This window comes from Platichthys flesus, chromosome 23, assembly GCF_949316205.1.
Source record: "Platichthys flesus chromosome 23, fPlaFle2.1, whole genome shotgun sequence".
NCBI lineage: Eukaryota > Metazoa > Chordata > Actinopteri > Pleuronectiformes > Pleuronectidae > Platichthys > Platichthys flesus.
In genome coordinates, this window is record NC_084967.1 from 7,877,501 (window position 1) to 7,900,703 (window position 23,203).

Consider the following 23,203-nt stretch of genomic DNA (forward strand, 5'->3'; position numbering starts at 1 on the left):
GACTTAAAATATTCCAAAATCACAACTTCATTACTTAAGCAAAGCTAAGAATACACATCGTTCACAAAAATACTAATTTCTATAAAACTAGAATTTCCAAATGTGTGTGTCTAACTAAACTACTTTGCTATTATCTATTTGAACTTTGCTTAATTAATTTTTATACTAAAAGAATAATTGAAGGGTGGGGGCGGGGTCTGTTAGGTTGCCCAGAGCCCCCCAAATCCTTTTGAACGCTCCTGATTAAACCCATTGTTTGGCATTTCATTGATACAAAAAATGAATTGTTTCATTCAGTATTTTTGTGGTGGTATTCTATAATATGTGATGGAGGTGACAGTGAGAATAGTTGAGGAAAGAAAATCTGCTGAATTATTTTTAATCAGCTGTGGGATCACGTCACGAATCCTCTGTCCAATCCGTCACGTGTCCTGAGCGAGGCGAGCCGCGTTCAAATCCCAGCCCTGTCATTGGTCAGTAGCATAGGTGTGTCAGGAGGTGTGTGCGTCATGACGCATGGTCGCTACGTTATTTCCTGCCGAGGGTAAACTGTGGAGGAGGGAGGCGACGCATCAAGGTTGCAGCGCAGACGATCAGGACTGTGTGTCTGTGTTTGTTTGTGTGTGTTTGTGTGTCTGTGTGTGTCCCAGGACCTACACACACACATCCACCGCTTCTTGGCTTCTGGACATGCTTCGGGATCTTGTCTCTGAGGTAACTCGTAACTTTTGTCACTAAACTCTGCAGTTATGTAACTGTGATTTCCACATGGTCGCGTGTTGTTTTGAGGAATTTCAGTAACTTCAAATGTAATCACCACTCGCATGCGTGATAGAAGTGAGGTCTCCCTCCACAGCGCGCGCACTGTCACATGCGCTGGTCTCTGCAGCCAGTGGAGGATCTGGCCGTTTCTCAGTGAGCCCCTTCACTTTTAAGCTTCCTGACTTGTGGTTGTTTAAAACCTCCCACTCCCACACAGTGTCGAGAAAGGCGTCATTGTGATCTAAGCAGCATTTTCCTCTTCCACTCTCAGTGTGAGGCATGTTTCCATCTCTGTGCAGCAGCAGCAGCAGCAGCAGCAGCAGCAGCAGAAGAAGAGGATCTAATGTCAGATCACTTGTTTTGATCTCGGTGTGGACGCTGGGCTAGTCCCTCTCCTGGATGATCTGGTTGCAGGGAGATGAAAAGTTCTTGAAAGGGTCACAGCAGCTGATCCTGATTCAGCAGAGGACAAATGGGCGCCGGATCAATCCTCTATTCTTAACCACTGACTCTGCCTCCTTGAAGTCTTGGAATCTTTCATGAAGACACCTGCTCAGGTATCCATCTATTTCGACTAAGCTCTACAATGTTTTGCACCGATTGTGTCGCCTGGCCGTGCAAAACATTGCTGTCATCTGTTAACATACTTTGCGAGCAGCTGACGTCTCTACAGTGTTTCCTCTTCTCCTTCGAGACCTAAAGATAGAGCCCTCTGTCTGGGATTACAGTTCCTCTGGGACCTCAAACACAATGTCCTTTGAGGTGAGATGGAAACATGGGCTGGGCCCGGGGGGGTTCTTCTATGGAAGAGGAAGAGCCCATTTTAAACACATCAGCAAAGACCCAACAAGGCTGAATTATACGCATGAGAGAGACTCAGGCTTTATCCAGTCTTGGCTGATTATTGGTTAATCTTTAAATTCTTTGATTTCTTCGATGAATCTCTTGCTTTTTTATTAGAAACTGTAAAACTCTGTATCATAATATCGGTTTGTTGATTGGTGATCAGTTTACTATAACTTAAAATGACAAAAAGCAGTGATCTGTCACTTTTTAGACCCTGTCACCATCATATATTTTGAATAATCTTCTTCAGAAATGACGTAAAAGAGCCGCAAAACAGTGGCAAATTCAATTTTCTGTCCCAAAAAAAAGGAATGAACGTGTTGGGGCCAGGGTGCACTTCAGGACACGCCACATTCCACATCTATACGGTGGAAGCTGGATCGGGATCGTACATATTTTTGGACACGCTCCAGCCACAGTGGAAAATTCAGTACATGTAGATAAATGATTCCATATGAGGTTTACAGTGCTGCCTTTCTCGAGCTGCCCTGTAGATGAAATGCTGGTCACTGCGTGTGTGTGCAGGGAGCCAGAGATTTACTCAATCTGCTCTTTGATGTGGAAATCTGCCCAGGCTCCCGGGGCATCAGTTGGTCACAGGGCAGATGTCCGTGTGATAGCAGCAGCAGTCGCTCAATCTCCCCCTGGGATTTTAGCCTTGAAACACCTTCAGTAAAGAAGACATGTGTCCGTCCTGTTGCTTTTCCTTCAGCTGCAGGCGCACATGCATTTACACACGCTCACACGTTTCCCCTTGACACAGATCTGGCATGCCGTCAGGACTTGTCCTCTGGAAATTCTGTAGCACAAAGACTAGATAAACAAGCTGATCAATCACATCCCGGCTATCAAGGCCTCAGGGATTGACAGAGTTCATGTCCCCCCCCTCAGGCTGATACAGAAAAACACTAAAGTTAATCATAGTGCTCGGCCATCATGCTCAAAAAGTCCACGTCGTGCCTGAAGGAGTCTCGGTAAGTGGAAGTTGCACAAGGTAACTTTCGCTTGTCCACGCTCGCCTTACACATGTGTGCAGCTGTGTAAACTGAGACGGCCTCTCTGTGTGCTAGATCGGAGATATGCTCCTGACTCCTGCTCAAACCTTTCAATTGCTTTCTTATTACACATATACAATTATACTGCAGAAATATGAAAGCAAAAGAACAGTGTTTTTTTGCAGGATCTGCCTCTTTTAGAAAAGTTTGTGAACGCGTCGTTGCCTCTTCATAGAAGCGTCACCGCCTGAGTACATTTGACAAAAGTAGATCAGTCTATGGAACGACAGGAGGAACATCTGTCACAGTGAATTACTGGAAGTTGTACAGAGCGTTTCCGAACATGAGCCGTGGACACGGTGCTGTGATGTTGTGCGATGGCTCAAACAGACGCCCTTCACCCTGCTGGGAGCAGCTGGCAGCTCCTGCAAATCCCAGCCCCCCCCACACACGCACACAGATATACGTTAAGACCAAACTTCACCCTAACACCTTTACATTGGGAGTCTATCAGCCTTACATCAGGCATCAGTATCCTAAGACCTCTATACCCGTCCTCACATCTGCAGACAGATGTTTTATCTGAAACACGACAGCCTGATTCATTTTTGAACTAGGTGCATGGTTCCTTGGGGATGAACATTTGAGCTACATGGTCCAAAAAGATAGTGGTGACCCCACTGGGATGCACTTGGGGACTAGTTCGTGAAACAGTCAAGGTTTAAGTCCTGGTTTGGTAACAGGCAGAACATTTGGTCGGTAATCAGTGTGATTTGGGGTTTGTTTTATAGAATAAAGAAGCTCTGAGCTCTCCCCATACATGCATCTGTAGAAATATGGTATTAAATATAGCACTAATATACTAAGAGCTGGTAGGTTGCAGCTTTCTGCCTCTCAGTCTTTCCCCTGTATCCTATATGAGGGGGTGCTTGTGCTGCGTATATGCTGAATGGAAAATAATCATGGTTGTTCTCAGAGGTGGATCTCAAGTCTCATTAATCTCTCCTCTCATTCCAGTCGGGTGAGTGAGGGGTTTTTCCTCCCAGGTTTGACTCGGCCTCCGCCATGGCAGGGGACCTCTACAGCCCCCCATCCCCGCTGGGGGAATCCCTCCTGGGCAGTCCTCTGTGTGGAGACCTGATGGAGGACTACTGTGACATCTCCCAGTCGATGGAAGACAGCGCACTGGGATTTGACATCCCAGAATACCGGAGCACCGGCTCAGGGTCCGAGAGCTCCACTGCACTGGGTGAGTCAAGAAGGAATTGTCACAAGGTACAAGAACAGATACTGTACGTCCCAATTGATGATAAATATGATGTGCCCTCAGTGCACACTCACTGATTATATTGCAAAGCAACAAGCAGAAGGTCCCAAGCTGCTTTTCAAACTGTACTGAACAGAGTTCATTTTCAGGTAATGTTGATCGTTACAACAATGGCCTTCTGATCTTTTGGCTCCAGAGTGATTTATATTTATATTCACTGAAAACAGGAGATTAGACGCAATTGGATTAATTTCTCTCTGTGTCTCTTCACGTCTTTAGATCCACAGGAGACGCTTGTACTCAAGTGGTCGCCAGGGCCCCATTGATCTAGATTTATTTTTAAGGATACGTTTAATTTCCACATCGGAAATGTTAATTTGTTTTTGAGTAGTCCTTAGCTTAGCAAAGTTTACTAGCTGCTGCTTGTACCTTCATATTTATCGTACAGACATGAGACTGACAAAGATCCTCTCAGGAGTAATTCAGAGGACTTCGAGGGCCCTTTGCAAAACGCACCCCAAGAAACGCATGATATCTAAGTAGTGGAAGTGCAAAAACCTCCCCCACCATCCCTGGAAAAACGCACACACATTTATAAATTCCACTTTTCAACCAAACCTCTAAAATTGCAAAGCTTTTGGTATGAAGTTAGTGGCATGGGACCTTGCTAGGAGGTTTCCGACCACGGCCTTGCTGCAGTTTCCTGTATATGACCAATCATCGAATTTAAGTGGGCTTACAAAATTGTCATTGCTGTGGACTGACGTGCCTTCCCTGTTGCAACACCCCTGGATCCTGACAGATGGAATTTCCCCCCTTGGCACACTGAATATGTGCCTTTTTAAATTGGTCGGATGCCAACTAGGTTCTTGTCAGCTGTGTCGGACCTGCTCTGTAAATTGCAGCGTGAATAAGGAGTAGAATCACCGTGTTGTTTTCGTTTCTGCTGCGTCCTCTTCTGCAGACACCCTGACCCCGGCCTCCAGCCCGCTGTCGGGGGTTTGCGGAGCTGCACCGGGAACAGAGGAGAGCCTGAACCTGGAGTGCCGGGTGTGCTCGGACAAAGCTTCAGGCTTCCACTACGGGGTGCACGCATGCGAGGGCTGCAAGGTGAGAGATGTGGGGCCCAAGCAGGCACCGTGCCAGCTGGAGTATGTATTGTATGCATGTAATGACATACTCTACCTACCAAAGTGAGAAACGCTATAGACGTCACATTAAGATTTAAATATAAACGTTACCACAGATTCAAACTCGTGATCCCTAGACAAACGATAGGTCTGCCCCCCCCCCCCCCCCCACACATGTTACTGTGCAGCGGTGTCAGGGTTGAAAAACATTCAGCGAGCCAACACACCCACGGGCCCACATGCACATGCATCCCTACATGCACGCCCGCTCACTGACACACATACAGAGCAGGGCCGCCTGACCCAGGGGCCAGTGGAAAGATTCTGAGACACGCTGCCAGGTCATGTGAGTTGGGGGACATGAAGGCATTGGTTGACTTGGCACCTCTGCCCTGATTGGCACAGTGCCCGACTGAGTGATCATAATACACAGAGAGAGAGAGAGAGAGAGAGAGAGAGAGAGAGAGAGAGAAAATAAATTACCTTCTCAAAGACTCATTTTTTGATTTAATGCTGAAAGACATGTTTTGCAAATGTTTCTGAAAAGTTTTCACCTTCAGGCTTAAATGAGTTAAACTCTATACGAATTGCTTCGTGGTGAAATATATGAATTTCCAGACATTTTAATTAAGGAGTTCTAAAAATAAGATAGCCACTGTAAGACTATAGCACTGAGACCAACCAGCACTTTATGGAGTACTACGAGGGGCATGGGTGGGGGGGAAATATGAAAACCTTATTGAAACCATAGACAGTTAATTAAAATCCCTCCTTTTAAAAAATAAACAAGTTTAAAAAGACAAACGACCCCAGGCCTCCATGGATTAGGGTTAGGCTCAGGTTTATACTAGATTTAGATTTGGTTTACATTAAGTTAGGGTTAGGAAAGTAGTAACTATGATAAGTGTGTGTGTGTGTGTGTGTGTGTGTATGTTTGTGTTTGTGTGCGTGTGAGTGCGTGCATGTGTTAAAACTATTAGGGATCAACACTGCATTGTTTGTGTGGTCATGTGAGCTCAGGCTGTTGCTGCTAACCTGAGTCTTTGTTTGCTATATTTACTTTGCTGCCTAAACTTATGACCTTGCCTGCAGTTACAATTTTAACCAGACAAACACGTGTCTGAGGTCGGTCAGAGACGTTTCAGTTCCTCCTGGTCGTCTCCTTGTTGTGTAACCACCTCCACTGGCGCTGTGCCTTCGGTTTCACTGGAATCTCAAGGAGACAAGAGAGATGGACGCAGGCAGGAGGGCGAACATTTCACAATGTCCATTCCACAGTCCGAGTCCGACGGAGTGACCTCCCGGCTTTACAATGTGCATCTGCGTGTTCCTGAGCTCTGCACACACCGAGCGGCTCCCTGCATTCATCGGAGTCCTCACAGATACAGCTCATCCTCGGCTGCATGGCTTGGCACACGACCTGTCATTGTCACCACACTGATTCCATTCTAAATCAGGAGCATGACGCTGACGGTGAGCTGTTGGACGCCGTGCATGCGAGAGACGTGTTTTGACAGCTCTCTGTTGCTAAGTTCTCCGACGGGGGGGGGGGGGGGGGGGGGTGATGTTGCGCCATCATGGAAAAATCTGGCTCGTGATATGTGGCGAGTCACAATTCACGGTTTGCAGGCTGGACAGGCTCTGGGTATCACTTCTGACACCTTGCTTTAATGAGAGGAGCGCACGCCGTGGAGCTGGAATGTGGCGTGAGAGCCCGAGTCTGTGCTGGTGATGACGGAGCAGCAGGGAGCTCCACACAGTCCGGCTCTTAAGTGGTGAAGGCACAAAAGTGAATGAACCTGCTCAGTTACTTCGACTGCAAACAAAGATGGACGACATGACGGCTCCCCAAAAATGAAGGCAAAACCTGTCTCTCAATTTAGGGGCTGCGTCCTTCGGAGTGATGCTACAGACGAAGGCATCCTTCTTTACCCGAGAAATCAAGGCTCGGTAATCAGGACAGTAACAGGGATGGGGTGAGGTGGCGACACCAGTGAAGGAAATCCTCTGTAGACCAGACCGTCTCACTTCGGTTCAGCCTTCACAATCTAACCGGCCCCTGAAGACTGCTTCCTTCCTCGGTTCGTGTGGACCGCGTCCTCTGAAGGAGACCTCTGCTGAACTGGGTCATGGCTCGTGTGTCTCAGTCCCCACCTTGAGGCTGTCTACAGTATAGGTCATAAATCCCGCCTCCTCCATATTAGTGGATATTAGTGGCTCCAAATGAGCGAGATGTCAGCGTTCATATCGGGGACATTTGGGCCTCTGGTCTGGAAGTGGAGACGTGTCCATCTTTGTTCCCAGTCTATATGAGCAGGTGTCACAGAGGTACTTGAAGTGCCTGAAACGCTCTTCTCTTCACAAAAACATGTTTGTCCTCAAGTCACCGTCACACAGTGCACGTCTCTGCTCCCGTCTCCTGTCGTGTTACTCACCTCTCTGGCCTCTGGCTGTGTCTGTACATCCTCACACAGACATGCGAATACATGCACTTACATCTGTTTTTTACTCCATGTACAGCTGTGATGTTTTATAATGTGTATTTGTCAGACCCCTCTAAACATTATGCACAAACACTATAATTAAGATTAGACCCAGATCTTACCAGGAAGCTGGAGGTTCTTTAGATAAACAACACAACACAAAAAGTGATATGTAACACATAATACCTATTAATGACAATGTGTCATAACTAAGCTGATGACTGATGTATCATGTGACTACGGGGCTCCTGCCAGAAAACAAAGGTGTGTGTGAGTGCACATCAGAGAACTGTATTAGAAGTTGTAATTACTTTGTTTTTTGTGGTTCCTTTCTTTCTTATCTTAAATGGTCTTTTCCTGTGACTCAGCTTTCTTCAACATCTTTGCATGACACACTTGTGTTAGCGCCGGCACTTCCCTGCGCGTCCAAGAACAGGATTAGACCAGATGACCTGAACTGCTCACCACCGCCAAAACACTCTTTTAGTGCTCAAAGCGTCACTCAGTGTTTTTCACTTCTTCCCATTCCCAAAGGTTGCTTCCTCACTTTGCTCATTTTCACATCTCATATACGTGACAGTGCTGTGAGTCCAGCCACCGAGTCCGATCTCAGACAGACCCGCGTTGATTTTGCTCTTTTATTCAACAGAGATTCACACCACCATAGTAATAATGCGCTGGAGGTCACAAGAAGAGAGCATGCGAAGGCTCAACTCTCACGTTATGAAAATCCCAAAAAAAATTCACTAGGTCTGGATTCTATTTGCATTTGCACAATCATTTTTTTGTCGAGATCTTTCATTTATCCTCGAAGAAATCAACAGTAAATCAAAAAAAAAAATTTAAGAAAGAAAAAATAAATAGACAACCAATAAAAACCGACAGACAGGGGTGAAAACATAACCTCCTTGGTGAAGGTAACTTGCAAACAGATATAAGAGGTTCCAACTCCCTAAACAATTAATTTGAATCTATGCTCCATAAAGTAAGATACACCAGCTTCTTCTTTCTTGCTTATTGAGTGGCATGTAGGTTTTTCATGCATTTTTTTCATGGCGAGGATGACTCCTTTTATCCGATGCAGTATTCAGTATAAAAACATCATGAAGGTTAATTGGTTTTCATATGAGGTTCTTTATGCAGCTACAAAAATATGGCAGCTCAGGTCGAGAGCTTTAAGTATGTGTTGTTCTGTCTCTTTCAGGGTTTCTTCAGGAGGACCATCAGGTTGAAGCTGGAGTACGACAAGTGTGAACGCAGCTGCAAAATCCTGAAGAAGAACCGCAACAAGTGCCAGTACTGCCGGTTCCACAAGTGCCTCTCTGTGGGAATGTCCCACAACGGTAAGACTGGAACGCTCCACGCATTCACTGAACGATTTAACGTGTAATTAATTTGTGAGGGAGTGAAAAAAAGGCTGTTGAACCACTTCAGCAGCAAAAAAGGAATTTTGCAAGTAAGCACTGTGAGCGCGGTTGTACAAAACTCTGCTCACACCGAGTTCTTTACAATCACAGCAGGACATGTCCTTCTGTGATTTGGCTCCGGTTCAACGTGCTTTACATCGACTGGGTTTTTATAGAGCAGTGTCCCGCCGGACCCAGCTTGACACTGAGGCAACACAGGCCCGTACAAAGCTCCACATCTGGGCTGTCATCTGCACCGCCCGCCCGAGGGTCAGTGGGTTCGTCTCGATGGCCTCCCGCTGCAGACAGAGAGCAGTGTCAGTAACCTGAGAGGGAGACGACATGTTGCCGTCAGAGGAGAGGAACGAGAACACACCACATCTGTTGTGTGTGTGGGGGTGGGGGTTGTGTCTGCATGTTTTCTACAGCCGGAGAACACGTCTGATTCGTGTGTGTGTGTGTACTATAAGAAAAACTCCTATCTGTTGCTAATGGGGAAATGTTTCTACCTGCCAGCCATTCGGTTTGGTCGGATGCCACAGGCGGAGAAGCTGAAACTCAAGGCGGAAAGCAATATGGTGGAGAAGGAAGCGGAAAGCCCCATGCTGGCAGACCACAAGATTCTGGTCAGGCAGATCCATGACGCCTACATGAAGAACTTCAACATGAGCAAAGCGAAGGCGAAGCTCATACTCACCGGAAAAACCAGCAAACCGGTAAAAAGACAAAACGAGAACAAAAGTTTGAGGATATTTTTTTAACTCTGCGTCCCCATGTCAGCTCTCATCGTCGTCTCTGCCCGCAGCCGTTCATCATCCACGACATGGAGACGTTCCAGCTGGCCGAGAGGACGTTAGCGGCCCACATGGTAAACGGTGACCAAGCCGAGCCCGAGTGCGGCCTTCAGTCGCGGGCTGTGGCTCTGGACGCAGAGTGCGGGGAGCTGGAGCAGAGGGAGGCCGAAGCGAGGCTCTTCTTCTGCTGCCAGAGCACGTCTGTGGAGACGGTGACGGAGCTGACAGAGTTCGCGAAGGCCGTGCCGGGTTTCCAGAGCCTGGACCTGAACGACCAGGTGTGTTTCAGGAACCGTACTTGTCCTGTGTCTTACTGTGTATGTTGAGCTCCTCGTTTCTTCCTCTTGTGTTTAGGTGACCCTATTGAAGTACGGTGTTTACGAGGCCCTCTTCACCCTCCTGGCCTCCTGCATGAACAAAGATGGCCTCCTGGTGGCACGTGGCGGCGGTTTCATCACACGTGAGTTCCTCAAAAGCCTCCGTCGTCCTTTTAGCGACATGATGGAGCCCAAGTTCCAGTTCGCCACGCGCTTCAACTCTCTGGAGCTGGACGACAGCGACCTGGCCCTTTTCGTGGCCGCCATCATCTGCTGCGGAGGTAAAGGACGCCGATGACAGACGATAGGCTTTAAAAGAAGTGACTTGAAACCTCCTTCTTCACCAACTTTGTCTCTTTTAGACCGTCCCGGCCTGGTGGATGTACCTCTGGTGGAGCAGCTGCAGGAAAGCATTGTCCAGGCGCTGCAGCTCCACCTGCTGGCCAACCACCCTGACAACACCTTCCTCTTCCCCAGACTTCTGCAGAAACTGGCCGACCTGCGGGAGCTGGTCACCGAGCACGCCCAGCTGGTGCAGGAAATCAAGACGACTGAGGACGCTGCTCTGCACCCGCTGCTGCAGGAGATATACCGGGACATGTACTGAAGTGAGCACACAGTCAGGAAACCGGGACGTGTATTAAAATGTCGATTAACTTGGGGTAGATACAGTGAACATTAACCGATACTATCATGCATATCAATGTACTGTAAGAAACTTATTGTGCAGCTTCCGTGGACGTGCACTGCTGTGAACGTGTGACTCTGAGGAAGAAAACTAGAGTGAAGTTCTTTTCCGGGGGAACGGCGGCTCCTGTAGGGGACCTGAGCGCAGCTGTGGAAGAGGACACAGTGGGGAACGTACTCTCTGAACTCAGAAACCATCGATGTGGCGAGATATGTTGATTTGACCTCAAAGAAACCATTTGCTGTTCTCACTTTTAACTGAAAGATAGGAGTACAGAGCAACGCTAAATGGGGAGGATATAGAAATGTGGTTAAGAGACTGCCACAGTCATGCATGCACTGATGCTAAATACTAAATGTGCCTTTAAACATTAAGATGAATGTTTTACAGCCAGTGTTAATAGTGCAGAAGCGGCTAGAACTGTAAATCGTGATATTCTGGATTATTAGGGTCATTCGAATGTGTCCATCGTGTTCTTTTATTATCATCTAGTGCCTTATCAGCCAAAAATCCCTTAACTATCCGGAACACAATAGCGTCCTTGAAAAACATGGTTTGGATCTTTTCTCAAACTATTTAATGTTGGACCAAGAAATGTTCTCATATACTATGAAAATCAACTATCATTTGAAATGCATTGTGTTTTTATGGTTGATCTATTTATTTAATCCTGCTGCTAAAACCAGCACAACATGATAACTCACTTTAAACCCATTTTCCGGATCACTGTTGCCATGTGCAAAATATTCTCTGCTTTTCAGTCATTGTTTTTCCATGAAGAAAAAATAAATGTTTTGGCCTGTATTTCATATTTTGACCATAAACACAATAATCTGTTGAGCTGGTTTGGGTTTTATTTTGTAAATATGGCAGGAGTGTGTTGACCGCAGTCAAAGGGATGTATGTATCTACAGACCTCAATAAAAGTGCCAGTTGCGTTGTTTTCTGAACTGAAACGTCACCTCCTGATGCCACACTGAAACAATAAACTTTGTTTCTTGTCATAATGAAATTGTTAATATTTTTTAATCCTGTACAGTCGAGGGTTCAATGAGAAAATGTATTTGCTGTTTGAATTAAAGGAACTATGTCAAGTAGCCCAGAATAAACAACTATATTTGAACTACTTAATATTACACTGGTGTATTTACTTGCCTGACAAAGTAAATATTATCTTTTTAGGTGATTTACGACCCTGGTTGTTAATTTAATTTATTAATATACTTTAAAAATAAATATATTATAATTATTATAATTTATAGAAGGGAAAGTGCAAGTGAAACTTATAATGTTAATGTCAGCAGCTTTTTTCTATTTAAATTCCCCCATGTGCCCAAAAAACGTATTTTATTCCTTATTCCTAAATTGGAGTATCTGCATATCTTTGTTGTTATTTTTTCTATGGAAACGTTTGCTTCATTTCCAAATAGTTTTATACATAAGCATGTCAACAAACATTAGTTTGACGCATCATGAAATATATTGTGGAATAAATATATAAACAAACTGATCTGCTCAAATTTTTCATAATTTAATAAACAAAATGATAATAATGACATTAAATGTATCTACAATTATTGATAGTAGCAATAATAATAATTTGTATTTAAGAATTTTAATTCATATTTAATCATACGTATATTATACAGTGTGTGGCTCTACTCCCCCACGCCTCTAGGTGGCGGTAAAGCTTCATGCAACATCGTGCCTGTACTCGACATGAAAACCAGGAAGTAAACTTTCTTGTGAACGATGGAGCATAGTTCCAGTGAAACCAGTGAAAAAACCTTCACCTGCCAGTTGTGTGGTTTAAGCAGCTCTTATAGTTACTACGGACAGAAACCACCAAACACTAGAGCCATAGTGTAAGTCACTAACTCAGCTCTGGAGCTAGCCATGCTAAAGCTAATGCTGTTAGCTGCTACGTGACTGCAATCACAGCGAAAACAACCGTCCAGCGATCTGTTCGTCGCATTCATAACAAACTTCTGTCTCGTGCCTGTGCACCACGATAATCTACGAGAAGTTACAGTGTGTCTTATTCCCCATCAGGTTGCTGGAGGAGTGTTTTGTGACCAAGGATCCCTTCAGCCCGGACCGGGAGAAGTTCCTGGTCCTGGGCTCCACCTGCAGCCTGTGCAGCCTCTGTGTCTGTGCTGGATCGGTAAGGTTCAGTCATAAGCTTGAGGTTCTGCCTCAGACTCAACATGCGATCTTACACCTTAAGTTCTCACATGATTCATACGTGGATGCACTGATGTGGGCATTATGCTTCAGGGACAAATTATATGACTGTGTGTTTGTGTTTGTGTGTGTGTGTGTGTGTGTGTGTGTGTGTGTGTCTTTAGGTCTTTGAAAGGGTTTTAAAACTCATTTATATTGACAAGCATTTTACAAGAGTTAATTTGTATAGTAATTCTTCTTTAATTTGATTGTTGCAATGTTGTTCTTTATATGTTTTTGGTTTTCTTGCAATGCTGAGTATAATCTGTTACTTACACTTTATGTTGTGTAGCATTTTGTGACTCAGGTTTTGAAAGGCGAAATAGAAATTAAGGTGTTTTATTATGATTATTTTATATAATAACAAAACATTAACATCAGCGTGTATATATAGGGAATATGAAGCTAATTAGTAGTTTCCTGCCTGACCTGATTGACATTGTTGATCACAGTGGAAAACCAGTACAATCTGTACAGACCTGGTAATTGATTCCTCTGCCTTGGAAGATACATCGTAGGGAAATAAATTGCCGTCTCTCCTGGAGTAAGTGTGTTGTATGCGGTGCTCGTGTGAAACTGGGCCACTGATGCTGACCTTGGCTCTCTCCTCTTTGACAGGACTGCAGTCTCTTCTACACCAAGAGGTTCTGCATGCAGTGTGTGAACAAACACCTGGACCAGTTCCCTCACCAGATCCAGTCCGAGTTGGCCAAGAAGAAGCAGAGCTCCAAGGCTGCCGTGTCATGACGTCTGTTCAGGTGTCTTGGACGAATAGCTTTTGTCATGAATAGTTTTTATGAGCACTTTTTATTACATCCACACTGGATGGAACTATAACTACACAAAGCTGTGCAACAAAACATCCTGTACTGAATCCACGTCGCTCTCAGTAATGACCACTCTGATTGGAAACCCACATCCATTACTAAAATACAAATCTATCCTTGCGGCCAGGATGTTAACCTGCTGCATTATAGTCAGCCAGGTTTAGTTGTTTACTGCAGAGTTTTATAGAAGTAAACTGCAGGTGTGAGGAGTGCTGCCAAACCTCTGTTGGATTGTGTTAGCAGGCTCACAATCAAACCTCCCAATTAAAAATGGCTGACGGTTTAAAATCTGAACTTTCTCCAAACGTTATGTACACTGCAACTAAAAAAATATAGTTTATTCAGTGGAGCCCATTTTCTATGCTATTTAAACTCATTAAATAAGGATGAACAGTTTTAAACTTTCTCTACCACATTTACAGTTATAACCATCTAAACCCACAGCAGCTATTCTAGTCTGTCTGTAAATAGTTCCAACAATATTACAGCCATGAGCGTACGAGTCAAAGAGCAAAGTGGAAGCAATAGTTCAGTTGCAGGTCACCTAGGCATCGATTCATGTGTCCACTGCCTTCAAAGTGGGGAAAATAATTAAAAAAAAATTAAAACATTTTTAATGAGCCTGTTCAATTTTTTTTTTACAAGAGAACACATTTTTACTGCTTTTCAGCAACATGTGGTAACAGTAACATTAACGGCCCATCCTCTAATATTACACACATGTTCACAGTGACACATCATTTGCAAAGGGCATCACAGCTCGAACTTTTATTCCTGTTTGTTCATGTTCAAAGCTTGAAGTGTGACTTCTGTTGAGTCAAAAGTATTTTCTCTTTGTTCTGAAATCATAAAAAAACATAAAACACAAAAATAGAGTTTTGTTTTGTGACTTATTTTTTATCGTGGATCATAATTAATGTTTAACTTACAGTCATTTCACTGCACTTGCATCATCCAACAGTGGTGTGAAGTGTGAAACTGTTACTCCCCTTTTGTCATTTTAAATTACACCCGGTGTCAAATGTAGCTTCCAAACTACTAATAATCCAAATAGCCTTTCTCTGACATACTTAAGCTTTTCTTGTTATTTACTTGTCACTTCCTGGTGAGAATGCGAAACCTTGTCTCAGCAAAAGTATAATCAAACTAGAGATCATACGGCGGGGGTATGATAGAGATCATACACCCGCCAAGGCCACCGCTACCTTTTATGAAACCACATTTAAATCCACCAGGTCCAGATTTTTATCTGGATCTGCACTAAATTGCGAGCAAAATATCACTCCATCAAGATCAATGAATTTTTCTCTTAAAAATCTATAAATAAGAAAGTGGGAAAATGTGTATCCAACTGATACGGATCCACACCATCTTGAATAAGTTCTTCCCTGATCCATCATGCATCCCTTGCAGTTTTGTGGAAATAATCAAATTAACACATGTGGAATATTCCGATCTGAGGTTGCATTATGTAGACATATGATCTGGATCTGCACCATTTAATGGGTTCTTCTGTGGGTCCTGTCCCAGTCATCCACTAAATGATTGTATAATGCTGCTACAGAAGAAAACATAACCTCCTTGGTGGAGGTAACTGACAAACCTTCCCAGTTATTGCCACAAATTATCTAACTTGTACACCCCCCCTTTGCAGCTGAGCTTTAATGTGTCCAACTGTGCAGGAGAAAAAATCCTAACCATTCCCCTTAAAGCATTCGGTTCTGCATGTGTGACCTTAACAAAATGTTCTCTTGCCTTATTTATCCTCTTACCCGCATAATCAGTTTGATCAGAAATTGTTTTTAGGTCGTGGGTCGCTCTGTGCACACAACACTGTGCCCACTTTGCAGCAGCGTAAACACATTATGGATTAAGTGTGATTCCCAGCGATAACATCGATATAACAGATGTCCTCACTGTATTTGTCACGAGATGTTTGGGTCTTCTCATGGGTTAACTGAAACAGCATGGCCTAAAAGGCAGGCGCAGGGAGTTTTAATGCTGCGCAGGAATGCACAGTGACACACACTGTATAGTTTTAGGGCTTAAACTGCTGTAGAAGTTTCACAGGCTCACGTCAGGATTCCTCTGGCATGTATGGAAAATAAATGTGAAAGCTGTTAAATCTTGACATGAACCCAAATTAGACTCTTGGGTGAGACATTTTTTATATGATGCAAACAGGAAACCCTCAAAGGGAAATGGCTGCGAGTCTCAAAGTTTGTTTTTTTCCTCTTTTTTTTTTAAAGCTGCACCACTTTCTGTTTCCTCATTATGTAAATTCCAAGTACACACAAGCAATTGCAACCAGTGTAGCACACAAACCACCGCTGTGGCACCAGTGGCGAAGTCTAAAAGTGATAGGCACCAAGCCAACGATGACGGAAGGATTTCTACTCCAGAGCTGATGTCATCTGATGCCAGGAGGCAGATTTGTGGCCTTTTTTTTCTATTGTTGTTGTTGTTTTCCTGCATAAAAGCTCTCAGTCATGTCTCATCCCCTAGTTTTCCATCATATTAGATCTGATTCTTGCACTGGTGTCATTCAGGATTCTCTCTGTGCTGTCCAGTCGACCAACCTGTTTTTCCACCTGTTTAAAGGTGATCGAGGATGTGTCATCGAGGGAGGGCGGTGCACAAGGGAAACTAACAGTCACAGCAACATGTTGGATAACTTTGTTTTGATCCTGTTGTTACTATGAAGGCATTAAGAGGCTGGCGACTTGACAGCTCACCAAAAGTAAAGTCAAACGGCCTCAATCGCCACCTGGTGGCTGGCTGTAGTATAGGTCCTAAACCCTTCCTCCTCCATGTTAGTCAATGGGACATAGACCAAACTCAAAAGTAAAAATACCAAGTTTCTGTAACGTGGTACTTATCACAGTTGTGTCGTTCAAGTGATGTTTTCCTTTAAATTTTATTTTTAATTTCTTATTTGGTGTTACAAAAAACCGGCTGAAAGGTCATGATTGACAGTTGAGACTAACTCGTGATTGGTCGAGCATGTAAATCACCAGGACCTTGCTGCTCCATTGACTGATGGCTACGGCTCAGACTCAGGCTCTCTCTGGATTTAAAAGTAGCTGCATGACCTGAAACAGAACGTGTTCCATGCTGGGAGAAAAGGGGCTGTTGTGCCGAAAGCACCCCCTTGAGGCGAGGTTTAGTAATGACGGGTGATGATGGTTAGAAGTAGGGTTGAAATCATGTTTAACGTACACTGGGGGCTTTTCGCATCACGGGTGCTTACTGCAGCACAACAGCGGCGTCATTGTCCTTCAATTATCTGGCAGCGGTAACTGAATACATTTACAGTGATTGAATCAAGTGGTGAGCCTAAGCTGTGTGTGTGACACTGAATCAGATGAAGTAGTGAAATCCGTCAGCGCTCACACAATCGCTTGATGATTGATTCATGTGATAGTGTTACCAGCCCCCGGGCGAGACCTCGGCCCGGCGCTCCTGCAATGTGAGATAAACCTTTTTACCAGTGTTGTTCTCTTATCAGATTTTACTCTGAGGACAATTAGCTGACTGTTTTCAAAACCCACAGCATCTCACAGCGCAGGAACAAGGAGACTACTGACCTCAGTCTGAATATGATTATTTAGATCTTTCTGTTTATATGAATTGTGGCAGAGGTCAGACCGGCTTTGGGCATCATGTTGTTACCATGTGTGAAAAAGCATGTGCGTCAGTCGTACTTTTATGATTTTTTTTTTAATCAAATTTGATTTAATTGCATATTCTCTCAAAATTTCCTGGTATAAATGTGTGCAGCAATATTGTTGGCTCAGCCCTAACTGACCTTCTTCACCTGTACAAGGTCAAGATTTTAAGAAGGCCTAAATAATCCCAGACGATTCTAGCCACCCAGTGTTCAGTGAGGGTCGTTGCTTCCGTCTGGCCATAGATTCAAATTTATGAGTGTGTGCAAGTTGGTGCAGATCCTAATTAAAATCCAGATCTAGCTAATTAAAATGTTGGACTTGGGACATTGGCGGAGGTAGGCGCTTTTCTGAGTGCCCATCCAGTTCCAAGTATGACCCTATTTGGGTTTAATGTGATCAGAACATGCTGTTTAGATGGCAGTGTTTTATGACATGGACTTACATACGAAAATCTATCAGTGTATCGCCTCCCGCTCTCTGGCCAATTGTACAGGCAGGTCAGATGAATTGAACGTGTGCTTCCTGCAGTGAAGCAAATCAACTTTGGTTATCTTTGGCATCTCCTTTTGAACGGGTCCCCTTACAGCCTGTTATCTTAATGAGTTAATATCGGAATATAATCGTCCATGTAAACTTGCTGAGGGATGCACATGTCATTGAGGATCACAGGAAGCCTTTGACCTTAAATTATCATGTCTGACCTTGAACCAGGCGTTAATGGACAGTTTAACCCGGATCACTTTCTCCTGTAACTCACATTATTTGACTCTTGTGTGTTTCCCTCATCGAACAGCTCCATGAAGTCACATTCAACACGGAGTTGATCCCATCCAGCTAAACGCTGTTGCCCTGTTCGACTTTAAGAACTGTATGGGCGGTCCCTGCTGCGCAGACCAATGAATCGCCCTCTCTGTTTAAATAGTCCTTGATGTCAACTTTTCTTCTTCACTCATAGCTCCCTCTAACGCCATGTTGGTTGTTATGACTTGACTTGTTGTTTTCATCAGTCTTTACTACGGACTTGACAGGAGTGGCTCTCTCGATCGCTCCCTGCGCCTTTTTGGAGACGCTTTACACCATTGTGGATGAGACGCGCGGATTACGCATGCACCATCCCCCGTGACTTTGCATTTTTACAGGATTACGACTTGGAAGTACGCGTTTGAGAAGATTTAATTTTTTTTGGTTGTTGTTTTCTTCCCCCCTCCCCTCCTTGTCTTATGTGCATCAAAATGTCAGATGTTCGCCTTTCTAATGCGAGCCCGACATTGGAGAGGGTGGATGCGCGGCAGCCGGACAACATGAGACCCCCGGTGCGCAGAAACCTTTTCGGCAGACCCGACCGGGAGGAGATACGGAGGAATTTGGCGACGTCTGTGCAGGAGGATGTGGAGGCTTTCAGGCAGAGGTATAACTTCGACCCGGTGGAGGATCGACCGCTGGAGTCGCGTAACCCGCCGGAGTCGCGTAACTTCGAGTGGCAGGAGGACCGCAGCGCCCCGGAGTTCTACCGCCGGCCGCCTCACGGGCGCCAGCCGCCGCGGCGAGAGGAAGAGCTGCTCGGCGGTGACCTCCGGCAGGAGAGGAGCGAGACGCGGCCGGAAAACCAGGCAGCCATGGAGCGGCCGAGGAAAAGACGCTCTGGAGATTCAGGTGATTTATTTTTTTACCTTCCATTCTCGAAGCTGTCACGCAGTTTTCGTCCACATCTGAAGTGTCGCTGTGTCGCAATGCGGAGCCGCCAGCCGGGTTCGAGCTGCGGTTGGTTCATCACCGTGTCCCTGCTCAGACACCAAATCACTGGGGAGGAGAGAAAACTTAAAAGATACCCGCTTATGAAACTTTAAAAAACTCAAATCCTCCCCGAATTGGAGGCCGCACGTCACTTTACTCCACATTACTCCACATGACTTGTATTATTACATTGTAATCCGAAGAGGTGGCATTCTCGCTAAAATCGGCTGTTTCCCCCCCGGAGTCTGGCAGCAGTTCGTTCGTCTGTCAGGTGTACGTGCTGCTCCACACATCCTCACAACTTTCACTGACACTTGTTTGGTGCTTTCTCCTCCGCCAGGTCCCTGCTCCAGCGAGTGTCCCAGTAAAAAGTCGCATACCGACGAAGAGGATGATGAAGACCCGTCGCACGGTGCGGCGAGTCTGGTGGTGAAAGCCGCGGAGCAGAGGAGACCCGACCGGCCGGAGAGCAGAGAGGACGTCCAGTGAAAAACAGCGGTAGGTTTGAGATCATTGTCCCGCTGTTCCACTTGTGTCGATTGAAATGAATTGCCAATAACACACGGGGCTTCAGTGCCTCAAATACTAATAATCGGCCATCATGTTGGGTGCCAATAGACTTGTTTATCGTCAGCACCATCACACCATTTATTTCCTGCATGCAGCACTTAACACGTCATCGACCTTCAATATCTGCAGGTTTTTTAAATCCCCCACAACTGTGTGTGTGTGTGTGTATGTGTGTGTGTGTGTGCGTGTGTGCGCGCGCGCGTGCATGAGAGATCCAAGTGAAGTATGAGCAACTGCTTTTTCAATTGCACCATTCAACAAGCCGTTTCCTCTTTATGTCCCACAGAGCAGCGCAGACCTGTTGCTGGTTTCTCATCATCTGAGAGAAGGAGGAGAACAGTACAAAAGAAAAGAGAGAGAGAGAGAGAGAGGGGAAAGAAACAGCCTTTCCCTAAAGAAGGGGATGAGGGGGAGGCTGCACAAGCACTGATTATGAACACTATCAAGTTTTGGCACTCAATTTAATTAAATTGCCTCAGAAGCAGCAGACAATGTAGCAGTGTGCAAATGGATTTTTGCTCATCTTTTTTTTTATTTTGTACCTACTACCTATGTTTCAGATGTAGCACATAAAGGCGAAAAGCATAATATGCTTTTATACTTTTTTTTTCTTTATTTTTTTTTTTTGTTAAATGTATTTGAATGCGTGTGTGAATTTGACTCGGGAAGTTGCAGTGCAATTTCCAGCAGAGAAATATTATTTTGTTGAAATGGTCGTCTTGTATCATTCTTCAGGTAATTGATGTAAGTTACAAATGCAGATTTTTCAAAAGTCAGGGTCACATGGAAACAAAACAAAAAAAAAAAATGTCTTCACTTTTTCTATGGCTTTGTTTGTCCAGTGTTTAAACAGCCTGTCTTGTTTCTGAAGGCCACACTGAAAGTCGAGGGTCCATCGAACTGGGAGCAGCCATGATAGTTAAAGTTTACATGCAAATAATATTACTTTATTCCCCCTTTCTTTTGTCATTATTATATTTCCTTTTTTTTCCCGGGGATTATCCAAAGTTTGTGCCTTTTGGGGGGGAGGGGAGGGGTGGGAAGGAGGGGTGGCTAAACTGCTGAGCAATATCCAACCAAATTTAAACAGTATTTGCTAATAATCCTAAGAATTAGCTATTATTATTATTATTTTAAAATTAGGTGAGTTATTATTTGAGTGGCTTTTAAGCCATGTATCCCACCCCTTGTAATAAATAAATTCAGTAGTCCAGGCCAACATAGATATAATATGTTGAAATCACTGGGCTACTTATTATGCAAATATGTGAATCAAAGATTTGTGTTTGTTGCTGTGGAATTCATGTGGAACATGTAATTGCACTATTGTTACTTTCTCGTTTATTTTAGTGAAGGCAGAAAACAAAGTTACGCTGCCTTTTTTGGTGTAAAACTTTGAAGTGTACCTGTGTGCCTTTGTTTTTGTTTGTTTTCGAAAAACACTGAAAAAAATTATACAAACTTATTTATGTTGAGCTTTTTTTTCGTGGGTGTATGTATCGCTTCCCAAAGCAACAACTTTTGTGCATTTTTTGTAAATATATATTTTCATTATTATTTTTAAGATAAATAAACTGTTGCAAAACTGAGCCTAATAATCGATTTTATACCCTGTGTGTTTTGTGCTCTTTTTTTTCTGTTACTCTCTCAGCAGTTGGATTGATTTAAAAAAGAAAAAAAAAACCTCCGTTGTAATAAATTGATGTGCTCACTATTTTGATTGAGCAGCACACAACTGCTCCACCCTTCACAAACACACTTCATTTAATGTGATCCGCCCATGTAAACTGGCTGCTAATAGTTATTACATAAAGTGTGACACAAAGACCTGGTGCAGATACAAACAGGCTATTAAAAAGGTTTGATGAATGACAGTAGTGATAGGATCAGGAATAGAACCGCCACTGTTAAGTCACATAAAGGCCACGGAATGTGTAGGTTGTTCTCATTCCTGCACAAATTTGCCAACTCAGTCATTTCTATAGTATTCCTATAATCTGCAGATAGGAAATAAGGAAGGTATGGAGGGCACAGGCAGTATTTGGTGCAGAGTTGTAAAGTTGTAAACGTGCTCAGGGTCTGAAACCCAGGACACAGTGTACAGCCCGAGCGCAGGTACAGCTCTGGTGTGCAGTGTGTGACTGTGCTGGATCGTCTCAGCCCAGCTCTGCCTCTAGAAGTTGAAAACAACAAGGGTATGTCCTGGGGAAAAGAGGGAGGGGGGGTGGTGGACTGGTAAGAGGTGCCTTTTTTTTCCTTCTTTTTTTTAGGGAGTTATTGACTCGCCCCGGCTCCAATCACAGCGCAGAGAGGAAAAGCAGACCACTTAGGAGGCAGCCAGTCACAGACCAGTGGGAGGGAGCCTGGGACAGAACAGGCTGTTCTTTTCATAAAACACACACCACCCAATTAGTTTCATTGGCTGACTCTTTCCTGTTGATACCAGCCGGTAGGAGTCACATACAGAGAGAGAGCGAGAGAGAGAGCTACTCCTATAATATCTGGTGCTGACTGTGAGTGTGTGCAGTGATCACCACTGAGCTTGTTGCAAAGTTGTAACACGTCATGTTTCCTTTTTTTTCTCCACAAAATACATTTGTAACTTTGGACCATAAGACACATTCAAATGTATCAGCTGCCTTGTGGAGTAGCACAAATATGTGCCGGCACTAAGCTCATCTGTCATTTCTGCATGTTAACGACTTGTTGGTTTCGTGTATTTCCCTATCTGGGTGTGTTTGCCTTCATGTTTGTCCTGCACGCCATCACAGCCGTGAAGACGGGTGATTGTTTTCTTTCTCCCTGTTTGTTTGAATACAAAATAACTGAAGGATGCATAGACGGATTTTCACCAAACTTGACGGGAATATGTACTTGGGAAATGAAATCATGCATTTTTGATGTGTCACTGCATCCTACAGGAAAACAGTCATGACATAAAGCTCATAGACGGAAAAATAATGATCGTATGGTAGGAATGACATCATCAAGATGTCACTGTGAAGTCAGAAAAGTTTGTGTACATGTGAAGAAGTGAAATAGACACATGATCCGAGGCTAAGTGTAGGTTAAATAATCATTCATCATAAAGTATTAATATTATATTACCATGTAAAAATCTTTTTATAAGCAAAGGCAGTGTATACACAGTGTGTGTGCAGGTATGTAAAGGCCCTCCGATGCTTTTCTATATATTGGCCCGGATCATATTTTATTTATTTATGGGAAATTACTCTAGAAAGAATTGAACTAATTGGGACAAGGAGTTTGCTAAGGTCAAATGTTTGCTTATGAAACTGTCCTATACATGTTAGTCTTGACATATTGCTGTAAACTCATAGATGAATCTGTGTTGTTGTTGGAACTGAACGTCCCTAAAATGTTCACAATGTTCTGCAACGAGACAAACATGCAGAACACATCCATCTATAAGCTATAGGCGGCCGGAGCCTCTTCCAGCCGTAGATCCTTTAGGTTTCAAATCAGGGCA

The 23,203-nt window shown here is 44.2% G+C and overlaps 3 protein-coding genes across 6 annotated transcripts; all 3 read left to right on the forward strand.

The window, feature by feature from the left end:
* The first annotated feature begins 537 nt into the window (after nucleotides 1-537).
* Nucleotides 538-11,814, forward strand: LOC133948626 (peroxisome proliferator-activated receptor alpha-like). Of its 4 annotated transcripts, none has more exons than XM_062382490.1 (9): nucleotides 538-714; nucleotides 1,062-1,319; nucleotides 3,621-3,852; nucleotides 4,835-4,980; nucleotides 8,688-8,826; nucleotides 9,406-9,605; nucleotides 9,695-9,961; nucleotides 10,038-10,281; nucleotides 10,363-11,814. In XM_062382490.1, the coding sequence occupies exons 3-9, from the start codon at nucleotides 3,669-3,671 to the stop codon at nucleotides 10,605-10,607; spliced, it is 1,425 nt and encodes a 474-aa protein (XP_062238474.1). In that variant the 5' UTR covers nucleotides 538-714; nucleotides 1,062-1,319; nucleotides 3,621-3,668; the 3' UTR covers nucleotides 10,608-11,814. The 4 variants fall into 4 exon arrangements, with proteins under 4 accessions (XP_062238474.1, XP_062238475.1, XP_062238476.1 ...); XM_062382491.1 differs by having other exon boundaries at nucleotides 1,065-1,319; XM_062382492.1 differs by having other exon boundaries at nucleotides 1,071-1,319.
* Nucleotides 11,815-12,383: 569 nt separating this feature from the next.
* cdpf1 (cysteine rich DPF motif domain containing 1) lies at nucleotides 12,384-14,613 on the forward strand. The gene is made up of 3 exons (XM_062383346.1): nucleotides 12,384-12,553; nucleotides 12,741-12,852; nucleotides 13,530-14,613. Exons 1-3 carry the CDS (start codon nucleotides 12,441-12,443, stop codon nucleotides 13,656-13,658), a joined length of 354 nt encoding a protein of 117 aa, XP_062239330.1. The 5' UTR covers nucleotides 12,384-12,440; the 3' UTR covers nucleotides 13,659-14,613.
* A 3,742-nt stretch (nucleotides 14,614-18,355) lies between these two features.
* cdkn1ba (cyclin dependent kinase inhibitor 1Ba) lies at nucleotides 18,356-21,320 on the forward strand. The gene is made up of 3 exons (XM_062383067.1): nucleotides 18,356-19,062; nucleotides 19,484-19,641; nucleotides 20,000-21,320. The coding sequence occupies exons 1-2, from the start codon at nucleotides 18,630-18,632 to the stop codon at nucleotides 19,630-19,632; spliced, it is 582 nt and encodes a 193-aa protein (XP_062239051.1). The 5' UTR covers nucleotides 18,356-18,629; the 3' UTR covers nucleotides 19,633-19,641; nucleotides 20,000-21,320.
* The last annotated feature ends 1,883 nt before the right edge of the window (nucleotides 21,321-23,203 follow it).